Source organism: Balaenoptera musculus, chromosome 13 (assembly GCF_009873245.2).
Source record: "Balaenoptera musculus isolate JJ_BM4_2016_0621 chromosome 13, mBalMus1.pri.v3, whole genome shotgun sequence".
In the NCBI taxonomy this organism is placed as follows: Eukaryota; Metazoa; Chordata; class Mammalia; order Artiodactyla; family Balaenopteridae; genus Balaenoptera; species Balaenoptera musculus.
The window spans coordinates 83,063,984-83,087,802 of NC_045797.1; the positions used below are offsets into that span (position 1 = coordinate 83,063,984).

Here is a 23,819-nt window from a genome sequence, read left to right on the forward strand (position 1 = left end):
AATAAGTTTGAGAAATGTTAGGTTAAGCCAAGATAAATCAGTTTCTCTACTTATGGACTTCTTTGAGCCTTTAATGCCATCATACACTATAAATATCCAGGAGGGGGAGGAAAATATGAAACAGTTCCCAAACTTAACTTGATCGTAGAACCTCTTCTTCCTCAAAGATCTCTTGGGACTAGTGTTCTGTGGAGCTAACGATGGGAAAAGCTGCTGCTCCTGCCAGATTCTCTGTGTAGAATTGTTTTAACATGAAAAGCTTTCTCCTGGAATGGGAATAATGCTGGGCCGTAAATGTAAATTTTATATACCTAATAGGGGAAACAAAAAATTGCGAACCCACATGTGCAGGTACCTAAATGCAGATTGTTATGCACTGGACATTTCATTAAGGTTCAGCCCTCCCTCCCCCCGAACCCCCCTACCACCTTTTAAGTTTCTACTGTGCAAATCCAAACCCTGTGGTTTTATTAACCTAATGAATTCTAGGAAAGTATTTTTCTGACCAAGTCTTATTACTTTATGAGATTATCCTAAATTTAATTTTGCCTTTTGATGTTGTTCTGTAATGTATACTGTTTTGTACATCTATGTGATTTTGCCTAGTAAGTGATTTTTAGGTCTGGAGGGATGTTAATTTCTAAAATTTGGAAATCAGGGTAATGTTTTCCTTGGAAACATAGTCACTTAGTATTATACCAACTAAAGCTGCCATTTATGTGAGTATATCATAGGTGGTCTTATTCTGAAGATAAATATTCTCATAACCTTTCTCTGTGTAAATATTTGCAATTAATAAATAATTTCTGTGACATAGGCAGAGCATCCTTTTCTGACCACCAGCACCACTAATTGTAAATGAAATCTAAATCTAGGAAACCCTGTGAAAGATACTGTTCAAAGCTTCCAAACACTGATTGGCATTGAACTTTTAATTCATCCATGATGAAGTATGTCTGTATATAATATATATGTTGGTATAAATTTGCCAAAAGCTGTTCTTTTGGGGGAAAAACATGCCCTTTCTACATTATTGTTGTGACAGTGTCCTTTGTTTTTGGAAATTATGGGCCATAACAGTGGTCTCCCCCCAACCCTGGCACTGTTCCTACTTGGCAGTTTGAAAGTTGACAACCTAGTGTTGATCTCAGCATTTTTTGTTTGTTTGGGCTTTTTTTTTTTTGGCCGCGCTGCACGGCATGCGGGATCTTAGTTCCCCGATCAGGGATCGAACCTGTGCCCCTGCAGTGGAAGCGTGGAGTCTTAACCAGTGGACCGCCAGGGAAGTGCCCTCAGTATTATTTTTAAAGTTAAACTAGCTCATGGAATCCAAAAATCTGAGAACCACTTGTATAGGGAACCCTTCTTTACTTATCTGTCATAGTTCATAAAGACCTTGCCATCATTTTTATGCTTAGTATTGCATTAAAAATAAGTAAGGATGATATTGCTGAAGCAGAGTAAAATTTTCTTTGCAATTATTGAAGAAGATCAGTAATTCTGATCCTTAAATTTTTACTCAGAAGTGAACTTATAATCAAATTGTCATGAAAAATCGTTGAATTTTAATCAAGATTTCATAAAAATCTGCCCTCTTCTGATTAACTTTCCCCAGGGCTCACCCATCTTATTGGATCACCTTTTCTCCGGGCATATATGCATGGATTTTTCATGGATATAAGACTCTACCACAAGGTAACTACAAAACTACAGTTATTTTAGGTGACTGATGAGCGCTCTGTAGCCATTTCTTCTCTACTTACTTGCATTTTTATAAAACATACTTAAGATTTGTAAGCAATCTGTCTGTTCTTTGGCATGATAGTCATGCTGTATATGAGACATGCTGCTAAATACAATTCTCTTATTTTTAATTTTTTTCCACTTTGAAAAGGTGAAATTGATGGTAAATCCATTTGCTTTTGAAGAATATAGGAAAGATAAGATCCGACAGAAGATAGAAGAAACACGAGCACAGAGAGTCCAATTAAAGGTAAATATTGTAGTCATCATTGAATGTACTAGAGAAGGGTACTTCACTTTTATTTTATTTATTACTCAAAGAAACCTGCCATCCATTTCTTAGTTTTTCCATCCTTAGTTTACATCTTTTACTGGTATTTTTGGTATATTTTATTTGTTGTGAGGGTGGACACTCTTTAGAGTTTTATCATTATAGACTCTATGGTAATGGTAGTGTGGAAGATCATGCCAGGTGAGCTGATAGTGTCCGTCCTACCAGGAAGATATGATGCTGTTTTCAAACAGGGATTTAGATTTTGGAGCGATGGCGCTTTGCTAATCCCCATTTCTTCCTGACATTTGGGAGTGTCTTAGGCTAGCTGCTTGGATCATGGGAAATGGTCATTAGACTATGCCAGGGCCCAGACAGGAATCAGGCCACACTAGTTCTATTAACAGAGGGAATTTAATGTAAAGAATTGTTACCCAGGTATTGGAGAACTGAAAAGGCAGAAATACTGAGGTATTGACAAGAGAGGCCGTGGCTTCAGGGAGCAGCTGACACTCCAGGGCTGGGCGGCAGGAGAGAGGCAGGCCTGAGAGCCGGGACTCAGACCTCCGTGGAGGGCTGACAGCTGGCCGTGGGGTCCTCGAGGTAGGGTGAGGCTGTTCCCGGGAGCGGGGGAGAACCACAGAGTGGCCTCCCCGCTCTGCTGGAGCCACCTGTTGTGGCCAGGACAAAGAAGCGTTGGCGGGTGATGTCACGCCAGCGGCAAGCAGAGGGGAAGCGCAAACCCCGTCTCCTCTGCCTTCCCGTCCCGACTGAGATCAGCCACCAGGTGATACAGTCACTTCCGACTGGACCCTGTTTAAAGCACATGCACACACTTCCAGTGCAGAAGACTAGTGACAGGCCTTTCCTTTCTCCAGATTATTTGTTAAGTTTTTAAAAGCAGTGAGTGTGTGTGTATATTGGCCAGGTCAGGCTAGGACACGGAGTCCTCTGTCCCTGCTCTTCGCTTTAACCTTTAAAGCTAAATTGTAGGTATTTCAGTACAGCTTTTTTTTTTTTTTCACCTCTACTAGAAATTGCCAAAAGTTAACAAAGAGCTGGCACTTAAATTAATTGAGGAAGAGGAGGAAAAGCAAAAATCTACATGGAAAAAGAAGGTTAAGGTAAGATTTTATAAGGCAGAGACAATATTGATAAATTGTCTCTCCATTTTCTTGACAGTAACTTGTATCTTTTTTCTTTTTACTTTAAAAATGCATTTAGTTTTCTGTTTTCCCTGCTTTTAAGATAGTATGTGCTCAATATGGGAAGTTTGTAAAATAGAATATAAAGAAGAAAGTCACCCATATAATTCTATCCAGACAAAGGCATCATTAATATTTTAGTGAATTTCCTTCCTGTCTTATTTCTCTTAAAATTATAAACTATAATAGCAGGATACTATTGTATATATAAAATATTTATCCTGGTTCTATAACATAACACACATAGCTTCCCATTTTTATTAAAAATTCTTTCATAAATATTTTTGAGAGCTGCATATTTTATCTTGTGATGTATTTTAAATAATCCTTTTATTGTTAAATATTGAGTTTGCTTATTGTTTTTCTCTGTACTAACTAGGTTTGTTTATAACTAACTTCACAAGTAGCCAGTTTTCATTTAGACTTGGCATCATTGGGACTGTGAACTCCTATGAATACTGCTCTCCACATTCCGTTCCTAATGTAAAAGAGAGAAAGATCGGTCATAAACTAAGTAAGGGTCAATGCTTCATTTAGCTGATGTTGTCAAGACAGGAGGAGGTTTTTCTAATTTTCCCGGATATGCGAAGGCTTCCTCGTTGCTCCCCAGTGCTGTTTTCTCACCAGTTTAGATCAGGCAGGCAGATGACCAAGCTGGGCTGTCCTCTGGAATGAGGTGTAAACATCCGATCTCTCCTGCAAGCCTGCAGGACCTGCCTGAGTAGATAGATGGCCGAACCTCGTATCTGGGCCTGCTGTGTTGAGCTCTCAGGAGGGGATTGTTTGCTTGTTTATTCTTTCTCGGTTCTCTCTCTAGTTTTTAGCCAGGTAAGTGAACGGGAGATAAGTGAGCTCTTCATGTGTTTATTTTTGTACCACTCTCTTCAGTGACGTCAGGGGACTGCAACTAAAGGGTCTTGTGTCTGGCCCCCTTGCTAACTAGTTGTGTCATCATGGGTGACCCTCAGCTTCACTGGGTCATAGCTTGTTCTTCTATAAGATGCAAGAGTAGGACCAGCGAGGGGCGTTCTTGGCGCTATGATTTCTACATGGGTTCACTCTCACTGTTCCCTCTGTCGTCCTTGGCCTCCTCATCCTTTCTGCATCCTCTTATCCTGGTCTGTTAGCTTCTTTTAATATGCTGTTTTTTCCCTTTTTTTTCCAATTCTTTTTAATTTATTTTTTATTGGGGTATAGTTGTTTTACAGTATCGTGTTAGTTTCTGCTGTACATCGAAGTGGAGTTCCCTGTGCTATACAGCAGGTTCTCATTAGTTATCTATTTTATACATATTAGTGTATATGCATTGATCCCAATCTCCCAGTTCATCCCACCCCCCCACACACAAGTAAATACATAGATGGCTTTTACGTTTCTATTTTCATTACATGAATAGTATACCAATGTTGAAGCAATGACTTAAACTTGTTATTATATGAATTTATACATCTATATGCTATGGCTGTGCACCTTCCTAATTTACATCAGTGTATTAAGTATATATGTATATCTTAAAATGTTTAAAATGTAAGTGCTTCCTGCTACCTTGACTTTCTCCTCAGAGTATTCACATTGATTTATTTTCTTCCTTTCTTTCTTTCTTTCTTTAATAAATTTATTTATTTATATTTTTGGCTGTGTTGGATCTTTGTTGCTGTGTGCGGGCTTTCTCTAGTTGCGGCGAGCGGGGGCTACTCTTCGTTGCAGCGTGTGGGCTTCTCATTGCGGTGGCTTCTCTTGTTGCAGAGCACGGGCTCTAGGCGCGCGGGCTTCAGTAGTTGCGGCACACAAGCTCAGTAGTTGTGGCTCGTGGGCTCTAGAGCGCAGGCTCAGTAGTGGTGGCGTGTGGGCTTAGTTGCTCCACGGCATGTGGGATCTTCCCGGACCAGGGATTGAACCCATGTCCCCTGTATTGTCAGGCAGATTCTTAACCACTGCGCCACCAGGGAAGTCCCCACATTGATTGTCTTGTTAGCCCAGCCTGAGGATGGTTAGGGAGGTAACCTTTCAGCTTTATATGTCATTCTGCAAGCTTAATGGAAGTGATCTTTGGATTTACATGCCCTGAAGTTTCAGTAAGGAGGGAGTGGAGCTAATTTAGGCTGCAGATGTATTCTTTTCTATGTTTTATGCTTATGAGTCTTTATTACATTTAATGTTATAGAGAGTAGGACACTTAAAATTTAATTTTGATACTTTGTGCAGCACGGTATACACAGTTCCGGAGCCTTTTTAAAGGCCTTATGATTGTGGAGATGTGGGGGAATCGTCCTTTTCTCACCATCCCCCCTCTGCTTCACAGACTTTTGTTGAGGTAGGGACGGCTGGAAGAGATGTAGAACACAGGCGGCCCTTGCTGTGCACGTTAGTGCAGGGTGGTAACAACGAGCCTGGGAGCTGAAAACATGCAAAGTGATCTGTAGAGTCAATGGGAAAATCATGGTTGTCTGTGCCTTTAAAACAGTTTTAGTCAAAACATTTATAGGGTTATCCTATAAAGAATCATCAGACTGTGTGCTATTTCTACTGCAGGTGCAAGGAGGAAGAACCTTGGAAATTCTTATCTTCTTCCATCAAACAGTTCCCCTTCAGCTGTTGGAAGCTGGAAGCACGGTGTTTGTAGCTGTGTGAACTATAGAATCCCGCTAGAAGGTGGTGTTTGTAAAACGTGCTCCTCGTCTGCTCTTAGTGGCTTGCTGACCCAAGTCAGGCTCCGTTATCAGAGCTCAGTTTCTTTCCAGAAATACTTAAATATAGTCATCTAAAAATCTGAGACTGTTATTAGACAGTTTGTGTGATTCGTTGTTTAACAGTTTTATCTAATTAAATGACCTGGGGAATTCCCTGGCGTCCAGTGGTTAGGACTTGGCGCTTTCACTGCCAGGGCCTGGGTTCGACCCCTGGTCGGGGAACTAAGATCCCACAGGCCGCGTGGTGTGGTTCCCCCACCCCCGCCCCCCCAAAAAAGACCTTAAAAACGGTTCCTGAATTAAGGAAAGACTCCTTCATTATAATTGTAAAGAATACTTGAAAGAATTGTGAAATCCATCAGCAGTTCATTAGTCTTGTCTGGTCTTTGAATTCAGCTCTTTAAGCCCTCAGGAGCTTTAATAGCTCTGGTAACTTCTGATGTGAAAGTCAGTGTGGTGCGGTTATGTTCTGCTTTGGCTCCAGCTGAAATTTCATGGAGGCCAACGGTGAAATACGTTCCCAGATATCGCTACCACTGATAACATAATTAAAGTCTAATAAGATGTTTACCTTTCAGTTGATGTTGCATCTGCAATGGCAAGTGACCCACCGCGTAATAATGTCAAGAAACATTATCTGGACCTTATCCAAACTTAGAAATTTGGTTGTATTAATTGGTGGTATTTGGTATTAGAAATTTGGTATTAATTAATTTGGTGGTATTAATCTAATTAAGAATTAATTCATTTGTTCTTTCAGCTTTATTCTTTCAATCCAGGAACTTAGGTTCTTCAGCACTTGGAAATTTTCTTAAAAAAAATTTTAAGTAGTCTTTCCCTGCTGTGATTCATGGTCACTTGTTCAAATTTAAGAGTGAAAGATTTGAAAAGCTGAGGGGAGGCTCTGAGGTGGAGACAGGGCTCCTCAGTCCTGTGTGCTGACCTGGCCAAGCGGTTTATTTGGGGAGGCGCCAAATGGCAGGGTCTTCAGCCTTTCCCTCGGCTGCTCCGAGCCTCCTGACTGGAGGGCGGTGGCCTGGCTGCCAGCGTTCCGAGGACTGAGAACTCCCATCAGGGGGGCTTGGGGTGGCCGGGTGGGGGGCACCTCAGCCCCTCGCCCGCACCCCCTGGTGCCAGGGGCTCCCCTGGCCTCCCCGCGCTGTGGGCCCGGCTGGCCACGCCCTCCCCTGCAGAGAAGCCTTCCTTCAGCTGGAGACCGCGGGGACTAGACCTTCCTTTCTTGCTCCTGCAGCCTCGTTGCTCCTGTTTCCTTTCCTGTCCTTCTCAGCGTTAAGGGTCTGTGTCTTTTTAAAGCCCCTTTTCTGTTGTTTTAGTGGGGTTTTAGCAGAGATTAGAAGATGCTCATGTTCGAACCACCATCTTTACTCAGAAGTCTGCATCACCTTAATTTCATAGATATCGTAGCATTGAAAGAATTAATCTGTTTTAAATGTTAAGTATTTCTCATATATGTCACTGTGTTGGGACAAAATATTGATAACAAGCATCCTACTCAGATCTACACATAATACACTTCTGTGAGGCAGGGCTGTGGTATAAACAATACTTTAAGATGTTTCCTAAATTCCAGTGGCAAGTGTTTGGCATATGCACACGTGTATTTGTAAGGCAGCTCGCTAGCCAGACGCGCGTGAGCTGCTACAGCACATCACTAACTACATCTCAAACTACTTTTTGTTTTTTTTTAAGACAGCTGTGAAAACAAACAATTAGACTAGGAAACTCTCTGATGGAAATATTTTTACAGCTGGGTTAGAAGAGTTTTTATTTTGTATTTGTTCTTCTAAGGCATACTTGTCTTTAGGCAATGCAACTTATTTGTTTTAAATTAAGGGAAAAAGAGAACACTAGCCAACATATCCTTTTTTAACATGTTTCTCAGTCATTTGTTAAATGTGATTATTTAATAATACAGTAAGATGAAAAAGAAAAGATTTCCTTTGGGATTTATATATATATACATGAAACCTGAAAATGTATAACAGGCCAATAGCTATTCATGTAGTCTTTAGCAGTATTACATATCCTGTGTTTACAGGTAACTCCAAAATTTATCCAGTTTATCCCCCTCTTCTCTCCTGAGTCCTGGTGCCTTGATTTTAGGCACCTAATGGTGTCCATCAGAATCCAGATGATGTTCTCCTTGAGCCATAGACTGAGTTAACCAGTCTTAAATGGAACATAATTTCTTTGTTTAACTTTTCTCATGCACTGGATTTTTTTTTAAGACAATTTTTACTTTAGAACAGTTTTACGTTCACAGCAAAATCAAGAGGAGGGTACAGAGATTTCCCATATACCCCTGCCCTGACACATGCGTAATCCCCCCTCCCCCCATTAATATCTCCCACCAGAGGGAACATTTGTTACAATCGATGGACCTACATTGATACATCATAATCACCCGGAAGCCCACAGTTTACATTAGGGTTTACTCTTGGTGGTGTTCATTCCACGGTTTTGGACAAATGTATAATGACATGTATCCACTATTAGAACATCAGAATATTTTCACATCCCCTCAAATCCTCTATGCTCTCTACCTATTCATCCCTTCCTACTGAGCCCTAGCAACCATTGATCTGTTTAGTGTCTCCATTGTTTTACCTTTTCTACAGTGTCATATAGTTGGGATCGTAGCCTTTTCATATTGGCTTCTTTCTCCTTAATAATATGCATTTAGGGTCCCTCCATGTCTTTTTGTGGCTGAAAACCTTCTTTCTTTTTTTTTTTTTTTTTTTAGCATATAGTTGAGTTTTTTCCTTTTTTTTTCTTTTTTAATTTATTTATTTATTTTTGGCTGTGTTGGGTCTTCATTTCTGTGCGAGGGCTTTCTCTAGTTGCGGCAAGCGGGGGCCACTCTTCATCACGGTGCGCGGGCCTCTCACTGTCGCGGCTTCTCTTGTTGAGGAGCACAGGCTCCAGACGCGCAGGCTCAGTAGTTGTGGCTCACGGGCCCAGTTGCTCCGCGGCATGTGGGATCTTCCCAGACCAGGGCTCGAACCCGTGTCCCCTGCATTGGCAGGCAGATTCTTAACCACTGTGCCACCAGGGAAGCCCCCTTCTTTCTTTTTAGCGCTAAATAATACTCAGTTGTTTGAATGTACCACGGCGTACTTACTATTTAGCTACTGGGGGATGTCTTGGTTTCTTGGTACATAATTTCTTGCCCTTTATTCCATCCTATGCCTCTTTTTCTGATCATCTCCAGTGATGGATCCTGACTTACTGTATCGCCAGCTTTCTAGTCACTTAAGCTAGACACTTGAGAGAAATTTTTAACCCTCTTTTTCAGTCTTCCTCCTCCCATCTCATCTGTAGCTGTATCTATCAGTTCGAACTTAGAAGTGTATCTCACTATCATCCTTTCCTAAAACACCCTTAGATTCCAGTTGCCCTAACTCAGGCCCTGTCTCTTTTCCCAGTTTCCTCAAGAGGCCTCTTCGTCTTCCTCATGACTCTGGTTTCTCCCTCAACAGCCCATCATGTAGCACGCTGCTGCAGAATCGCAAAGCAGGCTTCTTTTTGTCATCTGAGATTCTTTTTTTTTTTTAATTTATTTATTTAATTTATTTATTATTTTTGGCTGCGTTGGGTCTTCGTTGCTGCGCGCGGGCTTTCTCTAGTTGCGCGAGCGGGGACTACTCTTTGTTGCGGTGCGTGGGCTTCTCATTGCGGTGGCTTCTCTTGTTGTGGAGCACGGGCTCTAGGCACCTGGGCTTCAGTTGTTGTGGCTCATGGGCTCTAGAGCACAGGCTCAGTAGTTGTGGCGCACGGGCTTAGTTGCTCCGCGGCATTTGGAACCTTCCCAGACCAGGGCTTGAACCCGCGTCCCCTGCATTGGCAGGCGGATTCTTAACCATTGCGCCACCAGGGAAGCCCTGTCATCTGAGATTCTTGACGCACTCTTCTGTCTGTATCTTTCTCCTCCTTATCCTCTTGTTCCCTAATAGTTTCCCCTTACCTGCAGAATAAGGTCACGGTATTTAAAATTCTTTACAATCTGGCCTGATCAAGAATTACTTTTTCAAATTTTGCCATTATCCTTGCATTATCTATTGCATTAGACTGTTCACCACTCCTCAGTGGTCTGGAAATGTTCTTCCCAAATTTCTATCTGTTGAAAACTACCCATCTTTTAAGCTTCCTCCCCGATGCATATCCCCTGTGAACCCTTCTGAGGTGTACCTTGTTGGAATTACTTTTTACCTCTCTGCTCCTAGAGCACTTTCAACTCTGTTTAGCATCCTTTTTAAGGTGCCTTGTAGCATAGAGGTTTGTTTGTTTTTTGCTCATTAGGTTGTGAATGCCTTGGGATCAGGAGCTAGAACTTACCTATCTTTGTTTCTTCCTTGAATCTAAATTTGTCTTGGAAATGATACTTAGGGAAGACTTCGATATATCTCAAATATATATTCAGTATATCATAGAATTTTAGTAAGGGTTTGTCAGATTTTAGGTACATACAGGTAATAAACAACCCAAGTTCCTTAATGTCTCATGGTTTACCAATTTTTTGTGTAGCTCAGTTATACAACATTCTGAGCTCAACTACTTACAACCTTATTTACTCCCAATAGTGGAGAAGCAGCCAGTAAAATAAAGTCTGTTAAGTAGAGGCATAGTTTACCACAAACAGGTTCATTTTTTCCAGCCTGTGCTTAGGCTGTTTTCTTTACAAACCATGTTAAGTAGGTTAATGTATCTGGTTTCTAAGCCTATTGCAGATAAGGAACAATAGGAGAGCCCTGAGTGTATAAGATTATCATCTGTTTAAGTGAACAGATAAGTTTACAGTACATTCTAGAAAATGTTTCTGTTCAGAGTGGTATAAATAAAAGGGAATGCAGTGTCAGTCCTGAGCTATCCAAAATGGGACTCAATAGTAAAGTTTTATTATGTCAAAATCGCAGTCTCACATTATATCCTTTGAGAACAATTAAATGGCCTAGGAGAAAAAGATCGACGAGGCTGTCCTGTGAGGGAAGGAAATATCCCTTAGGTTTCCGAATAACTCAGAGTCAGTAAACTTACACCACCAGCTCCCCACCTTGTTAATTCTTGACTTATTATTGATGCATACTTCCTCTCCCAGTTTTAGAATATGAAGTTGAAAGTCTCACTAATTTTCATTCAGTATAGTAGCTATGCTTAAAAAGCCATGTTTCAAAAACATGTATTTTCTTGAAAAATGTTTTTGCATCCAAAAATGTTAATTGAAGAAAATTCTTTCTAATGTATTAAGCATAAGGTTAGGCCAAAAGACTCAGTCTTAGCTCATTGTGTGCAACGGCCAACTAATACATATTTTCTGTGAAATAGGTGAATAGAATTTGATTGTGGGTAAGAGATAAGCAATTAGAAAGTTCTGGAAACTGATTCTTTTAGCAATTTCATAATAATTTAATAAGTTGTGCTTTATGTAGCTTATTAATTTATTATTGAGTAAAATGTTTTTAAGCCATCTTTCTGGTCAGATTTTATTCCAATATTAACTTAAAATTTTGACATTCTTTTTCTTATAGAGCCTTCCTAATATTCTCACCGATGATCGATTTAAAGTTATGTTTGAGAACCCTGACTTCCAAGTAGACGAAGAGAGTGAAGAATTTAGGCTTTTGAATCCACTTGTTTCCAAACTTTGTGAAAAAAGGAAGAAGAAACTAAGACTCTTCGAGCAACAGGAACTTCATGAAAAAGTAATGTACTCTTTATCATTTAGAATTTGCTCCTGTTTGTTTAAAATAAAGTTTTCTGTGTAAGTTGAAAGAGTCTTTGAACAAACTTGAGCTGTAATTTGTTTGACCTTCAGCTTAGGAATATATCTTATTTAATTAAAGATGTTTTTTCAGATGCATGCGATGTCACGTACTCTGATGGGCTAATGCTGTTTAAGAGAAAATAGTGGGTCAGTGTTTTTGGTTGGGGGAGAGGAGCTGCTTCTTACTATTTTTATTTTCAGGAAGAGGAGGAAGAACCGGAAGGAAAACCAAGTGATGCAGAAAGTTCTGAGAGTTCGGATGATGAAAAAGCCTGGGTTGCAGAGGTCAGGAAACAGCGCCGGCTTCTCCAACAGGAGGAAAAAGTGAAGCGGCAGGAACGGCTCAGGGAGGACCGGCAGACGGTCCTCAAGCCCCAGTTTTATGAGATCAAAGCAGGCGAAGAATTCAGAAGCTTCAGAGATTCTGCCACAAAGCAGAAGCTGATGAAGTGAGTAGCACAGCCTTCAGTGATGGTTCGTCGAGTTGTCCCAGCCTTGCTTTTCTCCTTGCCCTAAAGGTGGCATTTGGATCTTTGGAGTTAATGTGAGGGAAGCACCACAAGGCCTGAGGGGAAATACACTGGTCTTTACTGTGATTATTTTTAACAACTTTTTGAGGTATACTTTACATACAATAAGGTGCAGGGTGTGGCCCCATGAGTATTGGTAAATATATACATTGGATCACTTTTATACTGCAGAAGCCACTCTCTTAAATTATGGTGGTAATTAAGAGGTAACAACTTCTTTAACAGAAAGTTATTTTTAAAAGTTAGAATTTCAGTTATGTTTACCGTCATCGTAGTTTACCTGATTATTAAAAAGGTCACTTGGAAAATTTGCCAGGAATTTTAAGTCTCTTGTAGGAAAACTGAGAGATCAGAAAGAGTGGTATTCTAGAATAGTCGAATACATAGAGACAGAAAGTAGAATGGTGGTTGCCAGCGGTTGAGGGGTGGGGAGACATTGCTTAATGAGATACAGAGTTTCAATTTGGAATGATAAGAAAGTTCTAGAAATGGGCAGTGGTAATGGTTGCACAATAGTGTGACTATCCACTGAACTAACTGTTCACTGAAAAATGGTTAACATGGTGAGTTTTATGTTATATATATTTTACCACAATAAAAAAATCAACCTTAAAAGAAGTGGTATTATTTGAACAGTTTCAGTTGTCAGGTGTCTAAGTAAGGAACTAGCTGGGTACGTAAGCCCAAAGCGTGTATAAGCTCTAAGTCACCCAGGTCTCTGCTTTGAGAATTTCTAGGCTGAGTATTGATATACAGGATTTGGATGTGATAGCCAGTCAGAGTAGAGTACCTTGTAAGAAGAGCCTAAAGGTCTGGGGGGCCAAGGCAAGGGGAGGAGGAGGAGGACCCGAGCAAGACCGGCGAGGCATTAGGTCAGGGGCAATACCAGCGCTGTGCCCCGTGCTTTTCTAGCTCCCACCTTCCCGTTTTGAAAAATGTGGTTTTTCAGACAGAAGAAGGGGGAAAAGGTGGGGAGGATATTGATAGACAGGCTGACTTGTTTCTGGAATGGAGATATGCCTATTCATCTTTATTTCAGCAGTTTCTGGCAAATATCTGGGAAACCAAATGTTGAGCAAACCCTTCAACTTAGATCCAGGAGCACCTAGAAATTCTGGTTCTGACTAACAAAAGAGACGTTAGTAGACAAAGAATCTAGTGATAGGCTTAATATCTTTTGAAGAAATTTTCTTTACCTACCAACCTCACTTTTTTTTTAAAATTATTTATTTATTTATTTATTTATTTATGGCTGTGTTGGGTCCTCGTTTCTGTGCGAGGGCTTTCTCTAGTTGCGGCAAGTGGGGGCCACTCTTCATCACGGTGCGCGGGCCTCTCATTATCGTGGCCTCTCTTGTTGTGGAGCACAGGCTCCAGACGCGCAGGCTCAGTAGCTGTGGCTCACGGGCCTAGTTGCTCCGCAGCATGTGGGATCCTCCCAGACCAGGGCTCGAACCCGTGTCCCCTGCATTGGCAGGCAGATTCTCAACCACTGCGCCACCAGGGAAGCCCCATAACAACTTTCTTGAAATATAGTTTATATAACATACAGGTCACGTACTTAAAGTGTGTAAGTCGTTGGTTTTTAGCCTATTCACAGGGTTCTGCAACCACCACCGCAGTCAGTTTTAAAACATTTTCATCGCCCCCAAACAAAATTCCTTACCCCATTGGTATTCACCCCCATTTACCCCACCCCATCCCCGGCATCCACTAATCTATTCTCTACCTCTATAGATTTGCCTATTCTGACATTTCTTTTTTTCCTTAATGTTTATTTATTTATTATTTGGCTGCGTCTGGTCTTAGTTGGGGCACCCGGGCTTCTCTCCAGTTGAGGCGCATGGGCTCCAGAGCACGGGGGCTCAGTAGTTGCGGCGCACGGGCTTAGTTGCCCTGCGGCATGTGGGATCTTAGTTCCCCGACCAGGGATCGAACCCACGTCCCCTGCATTGGAAGGCAGATTCTTAACCACTGGACCACCAGGGAAGTCCCTGACATTTCATACAAATGGAATCATACAGTACATGGCGTTTTGTCCAACTGCTTCTACTTGGCATAATGTTTTACATGTTCATCCATGTTGTAGTGTGTGTCAGTACTTCATTAGTTTTTATTGCCGAATAATATTCCAGGGTAGGGATATACCACATTTTATTTATCCATTTATCAGTTGAAGGATATTTGTGTTGTTTCCAGTTTTTGCCTATCACAAATAATGCTACTATGAACATTTGTGTGTGTGTTTGCATAGGCATGTGTTTTCATTTCTCCTGGCTGCGTACCTAGGAGTGGGATTGTTGGTCCCATGGTAAGGTTATGTCTAACCTTCTGAGAAACTGCCACACTGTTTTCCAAAGAGGCTTCTTCATTTTACATTCCATCAGCAATATGTGCAACCTCGCTTTTTATGTAGCTGTCATTCTTAGATTTTTATTCGGAGTCCTACTCAGAAGCAGAGGGAAGACTGCTTGTTTTCAGTATTCTGATTCCGTGGAGTGAATTTCTTTGTTAGATTATCTGCTGTTTTTGTCTTGCGTTATTTACCCCTAGCTCCTGGATCAGTACCTAGACCCGAGTAGGCACTTGATAAATCCTTGTGAGAGTGTGACTCTTCTATGCCTTGCCTACATGTCAGGCAACTCTGGAAGTTACCCTTTCAAGATCTGCTGAAAAAGAACTCATTTACCTGAAACCCAGGAAAATCTGGGAGCAGTTGTTTTCAGGGTAACCATGGTAACAGGAAGCCACGATTTCGGGGTGGGAGACATGACTAAATTCACTGATATTCTTGTTTTGCCTGTGGGTTGTAGTAGGATATTAATGCAAAAAACAAAAGGGATGAAAATTTAGTATATAATGATAAATAATAGCTAAGTTAATGCACTGCAGTTACACGTTCTTACTTAGTTAAACGTCAATAAGTTAAACAGTTTTTTTGAGAAGAGGAGCTATATGAGTGATAATACTTACACAAGCTTAAAAGCCAAATCCAGTTGCTTAAAGTAATAACCCTTTGGTATGAATAGCCTGCAGTTTGCTGGCATTTTGGCACATACTGCTTATTGAATTCTGGTCTTGACTGGATTATTCTGGCAAATTCTGAACTTGTAATATTTTAATGTTATTTAATGAAGCATTGAACCATTTATCCTTCAGACAGCTATAGTGATTCCTTATGTTTATTCTGTGAGTTACCACAAGGCAATCAACAAAACACAACATCAGAAGCAAGTGTATTATGTTTAAAAGTTCACTTGGACTTGCCCAACCTTAAAAGCATTTCTATAAAGGGAAAAGTGAAGAGTGAATCCCGACTGGGTACTTGAGTGAGTCCTTTGCTTGACGTAGTAACAGGGCTTTAGATAAATGCATATGTCTGTCAGCACCTTTTCACATGCCTTCCAGTATGCTGCGCTTTGTTTGTGTGTCTGTTCATCCACCTGTCAGCCTCTCCACCCACCCATTCATCAGTCAAGCATTCATTGGGTGCCTCATGTGAGCAAAGTGCTGTTCTAGGCCCGGGGGATGGAAAGGAAAAGCACAGCTCACATGCCCGTAGCATTCCCATTCTCGCTGACGCCGTGAGCTGTCCAGAGGCCTGGGGAACGTGTACAAGGAAGAAAGAGGGTCAGTTTTTAGAGATTTGAGGACGTCTTTATTAGAGATCCTATTAAAACTGGTCTCTTGACAGAAAAAGATGAGCACAGAAAGCAGGGTGGGAAAGCTGGCATTCTCGCCGAGGGCACGGCGTGGAGAGAGGACTGCTGCGTGGGAGTGAGGGAAGCGCGGAAGCGCCCTCGTTGTGCAGCGGGAGCGCAGAGTGAGTGGCAGGGGCCCAGCTGACAAGCCGGCTGGAGAGGCGTGTTGGGCCCCGACCCAGGTCCTGGCGGGCCAGGGAAGGGTTTGGGCTCAGATTAACGTGATCAGATCTGCTCAGCCCCTCCTCCCAACGATGGAAATACTTACACAGGAAAAGCAATACATGTTTGTTGTAGAAAATAAACATAAAAACATAAGCGAAAAAGTCCCTATTTCCCAGAGACTGTTTTGAAATACCGCAGTTTTAGAGAGAAAATGCAGGGAGAAACGGCCTGTGAGGTCAGCTCACAAACTGTACAGTAGTCTCAGCGGGAAGTGACGAAAGCCTGAAGTGTGGGGTGGAGAGGAGCATGAGTATTCGTAAGCATGTCTAAGAATAAGACACACGCTACAACATTGTTTGGTTACTAATTTAATATCAGAGGAGTCAGGGGTGATGTTGAAATGTCTAGCAATGTTGCCACCGAGATAAGGGATACAGAATGAAAAACAAATTTAAGGCTAAAGTATTGAGCTGGGTGTTCAGCACATTAAGTCCGCAAGACCCAAATGTCCTCTTGGTAACATCCAGCTGACAAATGGAAATGTAGGAGGTGGGCCAGAGACATTGGTATAAGAGATACCAGCTTCACTGTGGGACTGAAACTGTGGTACAAAAAAGACTTCCCACAATTATGTAGAGGGAGATGAGGGCTAAGAGTGGAGCCCTTGGGAACAACAAGTATTTTTCTTGCGTCTATGATGAAAACCGTACACCTCTCTGACAACATACAAGTGCAGGCAAAGTAACACATATGATTTTAGAGGTGTCGGGAATATATCGCTAGGCTGGGGCTGAGAATTCTGATTTAGAGGGCTGGTAAAGGAGAATATGGGCAGTAAACATTACAAAGGAGCTGCCCAAGAGGCAGGAGGAAAACGAAAGAGCCAAGCATGGGGAGAATTTCACCGAGAGGGGCGTGGCACAAATATCAGGGGGAGCAGGGGAGTCCCCGGAATGGAGGTTGGAGAAAGGCCGTAGGAAGAGTGTCTTATTGCGATGAATTTCTCAGGATTGATGAATGAATGGGAGATAAAAGAATATTGTGAACAATTAGCATAGATGGTTCTTTCAAGACATTGGCAGTGAAAGGAAGGAATTCAGAGCCAGTAACTTGATAGGAAAGGGTTTTTAGGCTTGAGAGATGTGACTTATCAGTACACAGAGAGGAAGGGGAGAGTGAAGAAATGAGAGACTGGACTGAACTGGCAGAGCTGAATTAGGTGAGCAGTCAGGAGTGAATGGGGCCAGGAGCACCAGTACATCTTCAGAGACAAGGGAGAGAAGTCAGGACGAGTGGAGATGATTGTGTTTCTAGGTAGAAAGATTGGGAGTTCACGCCGGCTGACCTCCGTCAGGAATCTGGGCACATCAGCCTCTTCAGTTACCTGGGGCAGCTTTGGTCTGCGGCGCATGATGTAAATATTGGAGGTGTCTGTTGGTAAACCCCAGAGAAAGAGTCCTTGGGATAACTTTCTAAATTTCAGTAGTTGAGGATAGCCCCTCTTCTTGGGTAATAAGTACTACATGCTAGGTGGCCCTTTCAGCCCAATTCATGAGAGCATTCTTTGAAGCACCTACCCTGTGGTAGGTCCTGGAAATTCAAAGATTTTTAAGACATTTTTTGCCTTTGACGACCTCATCTTCTTCACCAGCTACTTTAGTAGCTCTTGGTGAGCTGCCTATCATGTCTGCAACCTTATCCACTTTAAATTAAATAACTATGGCCAGTTTTTACTCTTCAGCTATTTTCTTCACTGATTGTGGATAAGAACTAAAAGAATGCAGTCTCGTTTTTCATATAAACATTTTTAAAATCTAATTTTGAAAGCAGTTTAATTCCAAACTTTCACTTTAAAAAAAGAATCTTTTATTACTCCAGTAATATGTGCTCCAGTAATACACGAGCATATTATCATTGTAATACTTAGGAGCATAGGATGAAAGGTGAAAGTCCCTTCTTCCCCACACTCCCTTCCTGAGGTCCTGCTCTGGGCGCCTTCTTAGATTTCAGTCACTCCCGTGTATGCACACACTCACGTGTACAGTTGTAGCTTTTCTGCCTTTGACATGAAAGGATCACACTAACCTTGTTGCTGTTTCACGTGCTCTTTTCATTGAACAATAAGTTTTGAAATTTTTTCATTGTAAATACATGGAGGTCTGCCTTATGGCTGCATAAATATTTCATAAGATGGTTGGGCCATGCTATCTAATTTTGGATGTTTAGGTTGTTTCTTGTTTTTCTCTTCCTTTTTCACAGTTATAAATATGTACACATGTGCAAGAATTTCTTTAGACTGCCTTACCTAGTGATGGAATTTGCTGGACCAAAAGAGGTGTGCGATCAATTTGGCCAGATCGGCCTCCAGAAGGGCTTTGGGCCCTTTGCCCTCTTGCCAGGATGCCTGTTTCCCCACACTCGCAACAACAGTGGATATTAGGGATCTTCTAAAATTTTAACTGAGCTGCAAGTTGAGATAACCGATTTCATGGTTGCTTGAACTTACATCTGCTGAGATAGAGGCTTTGAAGCCACCGTATGCAAACTGAAAGCACTGAAATAGTTTCCAGTAACCTTTACAGTGTATGTAAATATTTGTCAAAGTTATATATTTAAAACGAAGTACTTAAATTTTAAATACTTCTGTTTCTCCATTCTCTTCTTACTCCCTTTGATGTAGACTGTGTGGGGCGATTCCTCTCTCTTAAGCTCATTTCACTCTTCTCAGTGCTGTACTAAAGCAGGTGCCTTTAGGTATGTCTTCCACTCCCCTGCCTCCCGTTCCTCACAGAGTGATTTAAAAACTCTGTGAAGGAGCATTATTTTTAATTAGTTTTAATTAAGGAAATAGATACTAGTGTGTGTGTGTTTTTAAAGCCTCAAAGAAGTAAATCATTTAGCTGTCCTGGGGTATCTAATAAATATATAATTTGATTTTTTTCCCCTCGTAGTTTATGCCCATTTTTCTTCATTCTTTTAATGCAGCCGTACTGATCATTTAGGTTCTTCCCCCCCATACCCTCTCCATCCCATACTGAGTCATTCCTGTCCCTTTCCACCTTCTGCGGCCCATGGCTGTCTTCTTAGCAGTCCCCGCAGATGTGGGGGAGTTTTGATCATCTTGTGACCGGCAGGGGGGTACTTTTTCCCTAAACCTCTTAACTTTACCGTCAGTTACAAAGCAGCCGGAGGCCTGCGACCCAAAGCCTAGACAGGAAGAGGAGCAGGACGGGGAGGGCCGGCCAGTGCTGGGCGAACGTGAGGAGGATGAGCAGGGGGGTTTCTGCGTTTTCTTCTTCGGTTACAGTAGACAGTTTTCAGGGGCCTGACTGCGTCTTCAGTCACCTCTGAGCGAATTCACACTTCGGGAATTCAGGCTTCGGGACTGGTGGTTCACGGCCGCTTTCCGCGAGCCGACTTTAAAGGGGGGGAAGTGGGACCTGCTTTACTGCAGGAGCCTCTGCCCTCGGCCCCTGCGTCTGATCCTCTGCCACGGCTCCTCCTAAAGCTCAGGTCTCTCCAAGGAGCCGAGGCAGAACAAGTTGCTGCAGGTGCCCGGCCAGGTACACGGAGAGGAGACCAGAGCTTCTCTGCCCTATCTGCAGGAAATAGGTCATCCTGAAAAGAGTAGTAATTTCCCACAATTTACTTGAAAAGTCTTTTTCTTCCCAAATTAGTGTTCTCTGTGTACCACCTTGTCTCAGTGGCTCCATACTTACTCAGAATTCCTGTTACCTTTAAAATCTCAGCACTTGTAGCTCTGAAAGGAAAGAACAAAAGTGCAATGAAGGGCTGGAGGAATGTGCAGAGCTGACGTGAGTCACAGGCGCGCTGGAGTCAGTTTACACGTCACCTTTGAGTTCTGCTTAAGTGAAAAAAAGGCGAAACCAAACCTTAATTTCTCATTCAGTTTGTCATGTGGAAGCTTGTCATTTAGAATACTTAGTGGACACATTTCCTGAACAAACCTTTATAAATCAGGCATGGTCTGACACACGCCTGGAAACCAGAAATTCTTCAGGTGGAATCCTGGTTTTAGGCTTGAATCCGTCTGTGGCCTGGGGCAAGTCATAGAACATCTTGCCTCCCTTTGTGCCATCTATAGAGGATAAGCGCTTCTGTCTCAGGGATGTTGAAAGGATTAATTAGTTAGTCTGTTAAGAACTTTGAAGATGAAAAGTACTTTAAAAGTGCTTCTTAATAACATTATTGCTTAGAAAACAGTGCCACTTTTATGCTAACCACGTTTATGTCTCAAATCATGTAAAGAAGGTATGTTTAGTACTAACTAGTAGTCATAAACTAGAGGTAGGGCTTTCAAAGGTGTAAACATCAAACATTGGCTTCAGAATTTCAAAGGAGCATCACTTTGTCTAATGGATCGTTTAGGAGTTGTGTTCTCCTCAGTAATTAGTTACAAAGATCATATTTCAGGAAAAAGAAGACCCTTTCATACAGTGCACACCCCCCCTTTTAAATTCAACCAAGTTTTTTCACATTAACTTTTAAAAAGGGTGCATTCAGTTTTAAGTTGGTGCAAGGAGGATTGGAAAGGGAAGTATATTTACTTTTTTTTTGAGGAAGGAACCGAATAGAAGAGAAAACTGTATTCTTGTTTTTTGTTCCCTCTCTTCTCCCCTCCTAGTTTCATCCCAGGGATATGAGGGTGTTGCTTTTTAGCCTTTTCTAGAAGGGCTAGAGCTAACTTTAAAACTTACTCAAAATGTCTATCTTTAGACTTAATTCTGTTTTTTCCCTCTAAACCAACTTAACAATGATCTGATTTTATAATAATACATTATTTTAAGAACATTCAATGAAGTGTTACATAACTGGTACAAAATTCAAATTTAACGTCTTGATTGTTGTAGATGGCAGTGAGTTGCCGGGCACAGCAAACCATAGCAGGGACAAAGATGATAAAAAGAGACCTTAGAAACATGATCAAGAGATGAAATGAAATTGAAATTTGGGCAAATTGTGTCAGAAAGGGTAATTCAGGTAAGAAATTGAAAGGAAAACACCTGGAGAAGTAGCAGTGAATAGGGCTGGATCAGATAGAATTTACCCTCAGTGTAACTGCTTTTGTTTTCTCTGTGTAATCAGACGAGTATTCATGTTTCAAGTTGCTCATACTGTGGGTGATGAGTGTGGTCCGTGAGCTAAGACCGAGTGAAGGAAAAATCAGAATTCTCATAGCACGTCTCTGTGGCTTGACCTGGAGAGCTTCCTTTGCAGAAGGTGAATGAGTTGCTGAGATGCTCACATACCTAACTCATGCGTGGATTACATATAAAATGCTTTAGCAGCGTAAGTGCCGCTGACCATTACAGTAAATTACAGGCTTCAGAAATATTGCTCCTTTGCATTTTGGCTTCAGAAATGTGATTTAGTAAGATAAGTAGCAAGCATTGAAATATGTGGAACCACCACTTAAAATACTAAATTAGTGGGTGTTTGGGGCAGCCATTGTTTCTACTAGGGATCTGCTGAGTCTGAATAATGACGGTTTGAGTGCCCGCAATTCTCTCCATTGATAGTATTAAACGAATGCCATTTTCTGTCTTTACCAAATTTGTAAAAGATCATTCTTCGTGTGATCAATTACAATTAAAACTTGTTTCAAATGGTAAATCAAAACAAAATGCTAATTAATATGTCATTCTCTTAAATTTCCTGCAGTAAAACCCTTGAAGACCGGTTGAAACTTGAAGCGAAAAATGGGACATTGAGTGTATCGGACACCACGGTTGGCAGCAAACAGTTGACATTTACATTAAAGAAGGTAAGTTGCTTTTTAATGTTCTTTTTTAATTTACAGAAGAAAAATAGGCCTCCAGTAGTGTTGTGCACGTGTGACCTCAGAGCTGCCTTCCCAAGCTTTTCCCCTGTTGAGGAGCCGTGTTCTGTTCAGGCATTTTTCCTGCCGCCAGGACGCATCCTGGGCTGCAAGCGCACTGCTTGGCCTCGGCACAGCTGGCGTGTTTCTGGTGTCCTGAGGGAGACAGGGCCTCAGTGACCCCAGGCTTGGTGCTGTTGGTGAGGAGCTGCCGTGTGGTTTCTGGGTGGCTGGACCACGTGAGTGGGGCCTTCTAAAGCAGAAGTCGTGACCTCCTGCGGTATAGTGGACTGGTTCAGGCTCACGTGGACTTAAAGGAGATCAAGAACTGGTGAGTTCCGATATGTTCGTGGCAGTAGGATCAGCTTGTCCAGCGTAGATAGTTTCTGTCAGTAGTAGGTTATTCTAAACTGACTTATAACAGTCAGTTCTTTAGCCGGCTTTGATGATGCCTGGCGCCCACTGAAGGAGGAATAAGCTGCTTTGAACACTTGCTAGTAACTCGTGAATGAGGCTGTTGCCGAGTCTTGGCTCCCTGCGCACCGATCCCGAGTACAAGTACAGAGACAGAGGTTTGGGAGATAAGAAGTAGCGAGGCTTTTTATTTTCTTTGCCAGGCAAAGGGAAGACACAATAGGCTAGCGCCTCAAGAACTGTGCCCCCGCTTCCTGGGGAGTTACAGGGATTCTTATAGGGGAGTTCGCAGTCCGAAGTGAGTGATAAGGATCAAAATGGTGAAGGTCTTACATTCTTCTTCTTCTTGCATTATTTCAAAACAGTCCCCACTGGAGTCAGGCAACCAGGTAATTGGGTCCGGCAGCCCGGTAATTGGGTCCGTTAGTCTCTGGGTTATGGGTCTGTGACCTCCTTTCTGAAGTGCAAACAGCTACAAGGGGTGATTTGCTACAAGAGATTACAGGGGGAGCAAATACCAGGTGCAGAATGTAAATTACACAGGATTGGGGTGACAGGTTAGCTTTGTGAAGGACAAATCTAACTACAGACACTACAGATTAGTAACAGTTAAAATGAAACTAGGATTGATTAACTCTTTCAGGCCAGGTTATGTTTCTTCTCTAGCCTGTTCACTGTTCCCTTTATTTTTCTTTGTTCTCAGGAGAGGGAAAACTTCTTTTCTATTTTTGCTACATGGTTTCGTTTTTCAAATTTTTTTTCTCTTTCAGTCCATCTTCCTTAATATACATTGTCACCAAGAGGGAAAGAGTAAGAAAGACTCCGCCTCTGATTCTTTTTTAAAATTGAGTTATAATTCACATATCATAAAATTCATCCTTTTAAAGTGTACAGTTCAGAGGTTTTAGTATATTCACCAAGTTGGGTGTTCATTACCACTGTCTAAATCTGGACCATCCTCATCGCCCCAAAAGGAAACCCCTTGTGCAGTCACCCCATACTCACATCTCCCCTGCCTATGGATTTGCCTGTTCTAGACACTGTATATAATCATACAACATGTCTTCTTTTGCGACCAGCTTCTTTCACCTTAGCATGTTTTAAAGATTAATCCATGTTGTAGCATGTGTAAGAACTTTATTCCTTTTTATGACTGATATTTCATTGTGTGGATATACGACATTTTGCTTATCCTTTAATCTGTTGATGGACATTTGGGTTGGGTTTTTTGTTGTTGTTATTATGAATAATGCTGCTGTGAAAATTCAGGCATGTGTTTTTGCGTGGACTCGTGTTTTTGTTTCTCTTGGGTATCTACCTAGGAATGGAGTTGCTGAGCCACATGATAACTGTTTGACTTTTTGAGGAACGGCTGGACTGTTTTCCAAAGCGATGGCACCATTCTACATTCCCACCAGCAGTGTATGAGGGTTCCATTTTGTCCCCATCCTTGCCAACGCTTGTTATTCTTCGTCTTTT

General features: G+C 41.8%; 1 protein-coding gene across 2 annotated transcripts in view; it reads left to right on the plus strand.

Annotated features, from left to right (window-relative positions):
* Nucleotides 1-23,819, plus strand: part of NOL10 (nucleolar protein 10) — an 86,713-nt gene that overhangs the window by 58,070 nt on the left and 4,824 nt on the right. For both annotated transcript variants that reach the window (XM_036873130.1, XM_036873131.1), the window contains 6 exons: nt 1,616-1,695; nt 1,895-1,993; nt 3,049-3,138; nt 11,456-11,629; nt 11,893-12,140; nt 21,770-21,872. In XM_036873130.1, the coding sequence (XP_036729025.1) occupies nt 1,616-1,695; nt 1,895-1,993; nt 3,049-3,138; nt 11,456-11,629; nt 11,893-12,140; nt 21,770-21,872 (794 nt within the window). The remainder of the gene's footprint in view (nt 1-1,615; nt 1,696-1,894; nt 1,994-3,048; nt 3,139-11,455; nt 11,630-11,892; nt 12,141-21,769; nt 21,873-23,819) is intronic.